General features: G+C 45.7%; 2 protein-coding genes across 2 annotated transcripts; one reads left to right on the top strand and one right to left on the bottom strand.

The window, feature by feature from the left end:
• Positions 1-422: 422 nt before the first annotated feature.
• On the bottom strand, positions 423-6,549 carry MRPL10 (mitochondrial ribosomal protein L10). Its single transcript, XM_006889356.1, has 5 exons — positions 6,485-6,549; positions 4,055-4,224; positions 2,075-2,239; positions 1,672-1,816; positions 423-679 (listed from the first exon to the last, which is right to left on the bottom strand). The coding sequence occupies exons 1-5, from the start codon at positions 6,534-6,536 to the stop codon at positions 423-425; spliced, it is 789 nt and encodes a 262-aa protein (XP_006889418.1). The 5' UTR covers positions 6,537-6,549.
• LRRC46 (leucine rich repeat containing 46) lies at positions 6,550-10,359 on the top strand. The gene is given in 9 exon segments (XM_006889467.1): positions 6,550-6,719; positions 7,071-7,160; positions 7,582-7,690; positions 8,686-8,732; positions 8,987-9,096; positions 9,293-9,362; positions 9,658-9,809; positions 9,993-10,244; positions 10,247-10,359. Coding segments are annotated over 9 exon segments (1,113 nt in total).
• Positions 10,360-10,514: the final 155 nt, after the last annotated feature.

Here is a 10,514-nt window from a genome sequence, read left to right as displayed (position 1 = left end):
TGACAAGAAGCTGCACTGGAATCCCGAAGGCACATGGTTTGAATCCACCAGATGCTCTGCTGGAGAAGGAGGGATAATCTCCTCATGTGCCAGATGGATCTGATTCAACAGTACATACAAGAAGAGAAAAAAAAAAGAAAGAAAGAAAGCAGAGAGTAGTATCACTTCCTCAGTTTCTCTGACTTGGACCGAGAATTAAAATGGCCTTTGTTTCTATCACACCTGAAATTAGAAAAACCAAAGACAAATAGAGTAAGAATAATAATTTCTGTTACTCTAGTGAAGTGGAATCCTTATGCTTTTGTCAGTGGAAACCAGGTAATAAATGTTACTTTCCAACCCAAATTCTTCCACATCTCCAATGAAAGAAACACAACCAATAGAGTCAGAGTATATTTATGGGCAGGGCTGGGTTTAACAGGCTATGAGTCCGGAATAGATTCAGGAGGATCCACCTTCTCATTGGCTGGCTTGACAGAGTCCTCTTCATGCTGCTGTCTGATGTACTGATCCAACAGGGTGGTCAACTGGAGGGGCTGGTGTTGAAGCAGGGAGTGGGTCTGGGCCATTAGGAAGCTGAGTCCTCCAACTAGCTGACCTTGCACTAGGTCTAGGCTAGGAAGTTTGGAGTAGTTGATGAAGCCCTGCTTGCTGAGGATAGTGTCGTCAACGCAGCCACCTGGAAAAAGATGAGGTCGGATGGGTTCTCCATAAAACCCTCTTGTCCAAAAATGACAGTGCAATCTTAGGGATATACTCTCCATTGCCCTTGTCCACTTCCCAGCTTTTCCTGGAATACTGGTTCCTACTTGTCACCACAACACTCCCACTGCCGTTCTGCTTGGGATCAATTCCCATCTCTCCTTCCTAATTCATCTACCAGAAAACTTTGGGATAATGAATCTACATGGTCCCAAGTCCACTAGTTCAAATATTAATGGAGAGAAGAATCATGGAATTCAGGGTGAGGGAAGATAGTTTATTATACATATAGATTTTTGGGCCCCCAAACAGACCTATTAAATTTTCATTTCCAGAGAGGATGCTCAGTATTCTTTTTTTAAAAATTTTTTTCTTTTATCTTTTTTTTGTGTGTACTGTCAAATCGGATCTGACTGGTACAGGAGGAGACTGCACTTCCTTTTCCAGCACAGCATCTGGTGGATTTGAACCGCATACCTCTGCAACTGCAGAGCAGCTTCTTGCCACTAGGCCACCAGAGCTCCCTGATGTTCAGTATTCTATCTAGATGTAGTATGACCAGTAAATCTTACCATCAGGAGAATATGGGGAACACTGCTTACAGGTCCTCAGCATTCTTTATTTGGGGTATTTGTTTTAAATATCTTAATCTGTGTGTTTCAGCACCTACCACTACTATCATTAGACTCAAGGTATCTGAACATATTCTCCCTACAACAGCACCCTCTCTATCTTCCTTCCACCTTTCCTAGTCTTTTCTCCAAGGCAGAAATCACCTGGGTAGTGAGATAAGACAGGTGCCACAGTGACACAGTCAGTTCTCAGGGGCTGCTGGCTCAGGCTCCATCCATGAAAATAATGTTCTCTCCCAGGATGTCCATAGTTTTACTCAGACACGCTCAGCAGATGGCTGCTGGAGCATCCACTCCCATTCACCTCCATCCTCAGTTGGCAGGTCTATTTGTTTACCTAGTAGTGGCAGGAAAGGCATACTCTTCAAGATTCGTACCAACTCCTTGACCTTGGGCTCTTCACTGACCAGCAGTAGGTTGTGCCCTACAAAAAGGGGCAGCAGGTTTCTGTACTTGGACTCTTCCAAGAAGAGCTTCATGACCTAAAACAGCCGGAAAGAATGGCTGATTAGTGGGAATGGTGGGAGGAGAGTTGAGCTGGTCAGAGGTGGTCTCAGGCTCAAGGAGCAACCCAAGGTTGTCTTTATTCTTTATTTGCAGTTGAGGTACCAGAGACTTAAGGGCTGTTTGTAGAGTGGAAGAGTAGGAAATGCCACATCTAGGGAGCACATACTGGGGTCTGAGGTTAGCCAAGCTGGTGAGAACACAGCCAATCCCAGCCAGAGGGGCCCACTGTCTACCTGGTTGGGGAAGACCTTCATCAAGATCTTCTGTTTGCGCAGCCGGTGCCTTAAATGGAGCTTGTCCTCTGCACTCAGAGCCACATTCTGGCAGACAGCTATCATTCGGTTATCTTGGAAAACAGCTGCTATCTCCCGCCGGAGAAGCCTGATGAGACCTGTCTCCTACAGTCAGGAAAGGACAGCCATTGGACACAAGCTCTCATATGCCTCTCCTCCTTGCACCACTTACTCTCACGGTTACATGCTGAGGTATCCAATGATGCCTAAATGTGCAAAAGATCTGGGAACAGGCAGGATCACTGGACCTCTGATTCTCAGAGATGTGTTATACTCCTACCCTTTTCATTCCCCCCCCCCTTTCATTAGATATCCACACTCTTCAGAGTAGTGTTTTTCAAACCTGAGGACATTCAGTGCCCCTGAATAAATCAGCAGTCTATCCCAATCATTATTATTTGACAATGTTGTTGTCAACATTACTTCAATATTCCTTCTGAAAATATATTCACTTTGATTTACTAATAATAAAACCACCCTGAAAAAAAAATTTTTTAAAGTCAAAACAAAAACTAGCTCTGCCATCATGCTAATTCAAAATCTTACAGAATCCTCATTTTTTTAAAGACAGCAATTCTCAAAATTGAAAACTTACAGACTCAAAATACATTCACAAACTTCTGTAACACTGTTTAAAATATTTTTTCCCTCCTCTCTCTAAAGTAATGATCCTAAAACTTGAACACTGGAGCAGCTGGAAGTCATGGTGGTCTTTGCAAAATTTTGTGGTAATATTAACATACACAAGTTAAAATAATGGTAAGCTCATTATTGTGCTTTTGATCTTCCCTTACTAAATAGCTACTAGCCGTATGTGGCTAATAATATTTAGTTTACATTTACCTACAATTAGAAATTCAGTTCCTCAGTCATATAGGCCTCATTTCAAGTGCTCAGTAACCACATATGGCTAATGGCTATTACATTGGGCAGTGCAGATATAATGCATCCTCATAATGGGCTACTGCATAAGACATGTCTAGATTATCATCATCTTTATAAGGTAGCACTGCATTACTGGCATGAAAAAAAGTAGGCAAGAAAAACTTAGCTGGCAACATTTTATCCAATGACTTTGTTAGATCTGAGCTGGGGGTGTGGAAGAAGGCTATAACTCAATTTTAGGTGGGCAAAAGTTAAAATCTACTGAAATGTAGCTTGCCAAGCACTGCTACAGGCTGACCCTCTACAGTTAAGACAGCTCTTTGCTTTCAGGAAAAGACCCAGATGGGTGGGTTTTATTCTTTTATTGTTGTTGTTGATGATTGTTGTCTAGTTGAGCACAACTCATAGGAACCCTATGAACAAAAGACCTGAAGCCTTTCGATAACTAACATTTCTCAAAGTTGTGAAGAATTTCCAGAGGGATTAGTCCTCAAGGAATCCCAGCTAAGTGACTCATCTCATCATTTCTACTAGTATTTTACCTCTGACTTAAATCCCTCAGGCTACAGCTGTTGCTCAGTTCCCCATGTGCTAGTCTTTATAAAATAGGAGAGCGGAAGTACTACTCCAGCAGTACTAGACAACTAGAAAATGAGAACTTACTAGATCCTTATAGTAGCAGGAATAAGGTTGTAAATCCTCTATTGGTCTGTTTTGTTGTGTTGTGTGTGTGTGTGTGTGTGTGTGTGTTTTTAAACAGAACAGAACAGAGAAGCTCTCTCCTCCAGAAAAATGTGGAGGCTTTGGTGACTTTTAGAAGAAAGATACTTGGCCCATCCTATCCTACCTGTTTGGTAGTTTTCACACATACCTTTTGGAGACAGGTAAAGAACTAAGCAAATTCAGTAGCCTTCTTTGATTCAGAGCCCTAAGGCCAACAGAGAATCTAGTGTAGATCTTTTTAAAAAGTACTATGGGGTGAGAGTGGGTAAGTGGAGTAATGATGTGACTATGTACACCCATTCTCCCCCTTACCTGCTGGGGAGGCTTGGGAGGACGTGGCAGACATCTTGGGTTGATGGCTGGTTTTGGGGGTACATACTCAGTCAAAGCCATCAGCTTCTGCCGCTGAAAGTGCATCACCCGGTGATGCCGGGTAACGGCCCTGGAGCCATGGCGTACAGTCTGGCAGGTGGGGAGCCGGCCTGGGAGGGGAGATGACAATAGGAGTGAGAAGCTTCTTTGAGGCCCCAATCTACCAAAGACAAGAAATGACACTCTCTTGGTAGAGACAACTACAGCTCACAAAGCAAGACTCAGCTCGGCACAAGAATGGGGCAAAGGACTGTCTGCTAGAAATTCTGACTTCTCAAATTTCTTCTCCTTTAATGGGTGAGTCTAGGTCTATCATTGTTCCTTGGAGGCTCCAGTTTCTCCAGCTCTTCTTTATGTGCAGAGATGGAAGAAACAAGAACAAAGGAGAAATTATATTGAACACAAATAAAAAATAACAAGGGGTAAACAAATTTTAAGTGCCCAAACAGAAAGTATTTTCCATTTGAGAGCCATGCAGTCTCTGTAACTACTACCCAACTCTGCCTCTGTATAGTGAAATCAGCCATGAGCAATGTGTCAACAAACAGGTATAGCTATGTTCCAATAAAACTTTATCTGCCAAAACAAGCTGCCTGCCCTGCCATAGCTTTACAACTCTTAGTCTAAGTCAGTGGTCCTCAAAGTGATAGGGCCCAGAAAACAGTGACCAACAAGCTCTCAGGTTTGTTGAAGCTAAACATGCTAAAGTCTGAAAACCACTGCCTTAAATATGTCCCCCTCCCCCTGATTGGAAGTAAAAAAAAATTAAATTAAAAAATCACTCTTAAAGCCCCTCCAAACAAGTCTCCCTTTCTTCTTCCTCTTGTTCACAAACATCAACTAGACAACAATCCTCAGATGGAAAATGCACCATTTGAAAGCCCGGAGCCAAAGTGATCTCTTCATTCTTGACACAAGACCTAAAGCTGGCACCTTTCCACTTTCAGTTCTCCCCAAAGCCGGGATGGTATCTCGGAAAAAACATTCCCAAAGAAAATGGCTCAACAGAGTCAGAGAACAGAAAGATTTGTTAGTGCAAAAAGTTATACTGACAACAGCCATAATTACAACTTTTATGATGTCAGATGAAACCAGATTTAAATCTCTCTTCTGCCACTTCCTAGCTCTAACCTTGACCAAACTCAACCATTTTGGTTTTTTTTTCTATATTTTATTAATTTTCATAAACATTTACAGAGATTTTGGGTTTCCATTCATTCATTGTTGCACTATTCTCTCTACCCTCCTCCCAGTTTGTTCTTGTCCAAATGCCACAGTGCTTGTCAAAGCCAGTTCTGATTAATCTTCTTTGTCAGTGTGTCCTTTGCCATTCCCTATCACTCCTCCCTGAGAGAGACTTCACCCTGAGTCATAAGGAAAAGGGGATGGCGTATTCTCTTAGCTACTTCCTGCTGAAAAGGGACGCTGTGGGTTTCAGGGTGAAGATCTTCTCTCACTACTCTAAAGGGCCCCTTTGGCAGTAGGAAACACATAGACTATTATGGAGATTGATTTTGGAATTCAAACTCAACCATTTTGAACCTCAGTTTCCTCACCTGTAAATAGGGTATAATACCCGAATCTTAGAGTGATGTTTGTAAAGTATTCCTAACAGTGCCTGCTATAAATACCAAGTGCTCAAATTCATCCACGAAGCAAATAATGCATGCCTACTAATGTCAGATACCACACCACCTGCTGGCTATGCTGAGTGAACAAAGACTCTGCCCTTGTGGAGTTTACAGTCTAATCGAGAAGAGAGCGAAAAAACAAATGCAAAATTAGAAATTATGATAGACACTACGGAGTTAATGAATCAAGTCAAGATAGATATAAATGGGATATACATGATTTACAGAGGATGGTGAGGGAGGGTCTGAGGAAATGCCATTAAAGCTGAGACCCTAAGGATTAAAATGGATACAGCAAGACTTGCAAAAGCCGCAAAGTGTGTAAGGCGGATACCTGCCTGAGAAGAAAAATGCACACACTTTACACTAAAACAAGAGACACGACAGTAATGACAGCACCCTGTCAAAGGCGGGACTCGCGGGACCCGGAAAAACCACGCAGCACCAACAGGTTCCCGCTTTCGCTTAGTATCGCTAGACTGAGAAAGGGCTGTGGTCCAAGAAAGGGAACTCTGAGGGCAGGAAAAAGGCTGGGTGGGCAAGAGAGATTCAAAGACAGTACTGGGTCTGGCGTGTAACGAACAAATCCTACGGTTGTCATTGCTGCTGCCGGAGATCTAGCTGTGGTCAGGGGTCATCAAGAGCTGTATGGGTTGGAGGTTATGGAGAGATTATGGGAAGGAATTAGTCATTGAAGACGAGAGAGTAGGGGTCTAGACAAAGACGGCCGAGTCCTTACCCGTCTGGGGCAGGAGACCCCCTCGCAGCATCCCAACCACGGCCGCAGCCATCTCTGCCGAAGGAATGGACGGAAGCCGAAAGGTGAAGGAAGGCGCTAAGGATTGTGGGGCAGCTAACCAGGAGCAGGAAGCCGCTTGTGGCGCCACTGGCCAAAGCCCGCATGCGCTGAGTCAGCCCACTGCTGGCGTCTGGTTTCCTAGCAACGACAACGTTTCCCGAATTCTTCTGCTCTGGTAGCTCACTTCCCGTTGCTGCCAACGAACCTGCTTAGCACCCTGAAGTCCTATACGCTGCGCATCAGTTTACTTTTCTTTCCACCCTATCCCAGCAATTTAGTCCACACCAACTCTTTTGCCTTATTCCCCAAGTTTCTGGACTTTTCTTCACAACATCCTGGATTCAACCACCCCACTAGCCCTCTTAAGTTGTTCTGCCTCTTCGTCTACCCCAGGCCGGCAGCCTTTTAGATCATGCCAGAAAGTAAGTAGGGAGGTGGGATGGTGGGTAGAGGAACAGTAGGATCGATCCTCCAGGAATGAGGAAATGTGGCAATTTCACTTCTTCACAGCTAATCCTGCCCCTAGTCTAGAGGAAGGAGACATGTGCATCACTGAAGACCTTATCACTAAAAGGAACTTGACTTTCCCAGAGGAGATTGACCTATCGCAGAAGATGTAAGAATGAATGGGTGGAAGAGAAAGGGGACTGAAGACTGACCCAAGCTCAGCTTTGCTTCTTTCTTTGCTTACTCCACACGTTCCATCAAGAGTAATGCCCCGATGATCACAATCACTCAAATCACAATCAGCGGGCACTGAGCTTCATTTAAGAATGATGGGAAATTTGGGGAATAGCTAATGGTTATTGGTGAACAACACGAAGAGCATATACAATTCTGAATAGTATGTATAAAGATTGTTGAAATGGCAAATGTTTTTTTGTTACCTGTGTATTTATCACAGTTCAGAGGGGGGAAAAACCCAAAACCTCAAACTCATCCATCCTTAAAACACCTTCACCCTTTTCCTGTCTTTTCTGCTAAGAGTCCACTGAAATGGCATTCGGTGACACCACTTTAACCCCTTTTTCTCCCAGGTTTCACACCCTTGCTGAACTGCAGACTGTCCGCCTAGATCGAGAGGGGATAACCTGTATCCGGAATTTAGAGAGCCTCCAGAATATTCACAGCCTCTATCTGCAGTCGGTATTATCTTGCCTCCCTGCCTCCCTTTACTTTCCCCACACCGTGAGCTTAACCTATCTAATTATGAAAGACCAGGCCATCTTGTCCACTCTTTTGTGTTCAGGTAGCTGCCTGAGATCATTTAAATAGTCCATAGCTGAATCAGGATTTCTCCTGAATTGTAAGATGTATGTTCCCCAACTCCATAAAAGAGATCCTGAATAGCCTCTTGAATGTCATTCTTATTTCTTGGTCTAAATTTCTTCTTGGAAGAAATCTTCTCCTGCAAAGAGGTTATACAGATGAAACCTATATCTTATTTTAATGAGTAGGAAGAAGGAACTGAATAGAGTAGATCCTTCTGTACTTTTCAGGACCTTGAAGGCTGTTTGTTGCTGAGTATAACCAGCTCAGATAAGTTTTCCTCACTTTACAAGTGAAATGAGCATACTAGTTGTTCCCTACCTGTTTACAGGACACCAAAGCCTTTACCATATCTCTGAGGTTACTTGGTCTCCTTCTCTAATTTCCAGGTCACTTTTTGGTTGTGGGCTTGGAATAGGTTAAAAAAAAAAAACAAGCCCTCATTGCCATCAAGTCTGAACCAACTCATAGCTGACCCTCCAGCCAGTTTTGGGAGGCTGTAAATTGCATGGGAGGAGACTGTCAGCCTTTCTCTTGAGGAGCCACTGGTGGATTTGAACCACTGGAGACACTAGGGCTTTAGGTTAGCAGCACAGCTCTCTACAGACTAGGCCAGCAGTGCTCCTTCTGAATAGTATGCATGCTTTAATCATGTTTAGCCAAACCTAAGTTTACACCTTTAAACAGCCACCTGAAGAAAGCATATCGCCCCATGGTGTTGACAACCATGCCAATGAGTGGGGTGATAATTTCTAAAGTGTTCAGTCTCTAGCTGCAAGAGTAGATAGACATGCCCTGGAAGTTTTATCCCCTTTAAGGGCCACATCCATCTGACTTCAGCTTGGCGGATCCACCTTGATTTCTTCCAACAGAATAAAATCCAGCAAATTGAAAACCTGGCCTGCATCCCCTCCTTGCGGTATGTAGGGCAAGGGTAGGGGTGGGGGAACCTGGCAGCACCCCAAGGAACTAGCTCAGACCTCACCAAGTTGATCCCTTGACAGCCAAAAATCTAGCAAGCCTAGCTCTATTTCCCTCATCTCAAAAGGCCACATGTCCCCACTTATCACCTGGCTGCCTTGCTAGGAGACCTGGACACCTGGTGCCCTCCTCCCTCCTTTCAGCTGCTCTCAGTGATTTGCCTCTGTCTCTGCCCCTTCTCCTCTCCTACAGCTTTCTGTCTCTGGCGGGAAATTGCATCAAGAGAGTGGAAAACCTTCTCGATCTGCCTCACCTTCAGTTTCTGGACCTTTCTGAGAATCAGATAGATACACTGAAGCTGGGTAGGAATGCCTTAGCTGAGGGACTAAGTCCCAGGTGGGGCCCTCCCTCCTCTCTGCTCTGACATCTCTGGGCATGCATGACCTGCACCCCATGCCTAAATACCTCATTCTCCAGGAGCATAAAGGGCTGTGCAAAGAGGTGTTTGGGCTGGCAGGCTGGTGTGAGCACCTCATTGCCTCTCTTTGGTGTGTACAGATGAGTTCCCCCAGAGCCTTCTCATCCTCAACCTGACTGGAAACAACTGCACCAAACAGAATGGATACAGGTAAAGAGGTGCTGGGCTCCACCTGCTGACTCCACTTGGCATCCCAGTCTGCCTGCAAACCTGGGCCCCCCCACCCATAACATCTCCCCTACTCAGCTCTGCTCCTTCTCTTTCCCTTCCTGTAACTCCACAGGGACCCAGCCCTGGCCATTTGGGGCTGGCCCACACACCCCATCTCCTAGCTTGAGAACTACCACTCCTGGGGCTGAGGAGCATGGTGGTTGTGTCCTTGTATCCCCTCAGGCTCCACACCTGGGAGCCCTCCTGGATAGCCACCTTTCTCTCCACCCTGCAGGGAGCAGGTCATAGGGGCCCTGGCTCTGCTGCTGGACCTGGACGGGAAACCAGTGCCAGAGCGCTGGGCCTCAGATGAGGAGGAGGCAGTCTTGGATGATGAAGATGATGACGAGTTCCCAGAGCTGAGTGGCCCATTCTGCTCAGAGCAAGGTGACACTCTGCCCTTGCAGATTCCTAGAGCCCACCCCTGCCCTGGGCGGGTGGGAGAACAAAGATGATGGCTCGGAGTGCAGATGAGCATCTGGCCAGAGATAGTAGCATGATAGCTGGGGCAGCAATCCATCCTGGCCATGCAGGTGACCAAGGCACATCTACCACCCCGCCTCTTCCCAGGCTTCCTCGAGGACCTGGAGCAGGAGATAACCAGGCACAAGGAACACAGGCAGCAGGCAGCCCTGACCGAGCACCTCCAGAGGATGGAGACCCAGCTCATACTCACGAACCTGCCCTTGCTGCCCGAGAAGCCCATGGCTGGAGACAGCAGTCTGTCCAACTCACATGGGCAAGAGAAGAAAACACCCAAGACAGCCACTCAGCCCATCCCTTTACCCCTGACAGGCTCTATCACCAAGATGCCTTCCTCTCTAGACATCTGGGCCAGCAAGGCACTGCCCAGGCACAGAAGGGGGCCAAGGCAGCTGCAGCTCCCAAGGCTTCCCTGTCTTGGGCCCTCAGCACAACCAAGAAAACCAAGAAGTAAAGTATGATCTGTCTGTCAGCAAAGCAAAAGGAATGAGGGAGATGCTCTCAGACCCCTCACCCATGGCAGGAACCCATCCTCAATAAAGTGTCTCTGAATATCAGTGTGTCTCGTATCATTGGAGGGGCATCTCAGAGAAAGCTCTGGAAGAGGCA

The sequence above is a fragment of the Elephantulus edwardii genome, unplaced genomic scaffold, assembly GCF_000299155.1.
Source record: "Elephantulus edwardii isolate Elephantulus edwardi_28Jun2011 unplaced genomic scaffold, EleEdw1.0 scaffold00077, whole genome shotgun sequence".
NCBI lineage: Eukaryota > Metazoa > Chordata > Mammalia > Macroscelidea > Macroscelididae > Elephantulus > Elephantulus edwardii.
The sequence above is the reverse complement of the archived record's forward strand: the minus strand, read 5'-3'. Positions and strand labels throughout refer to the sequence as shown.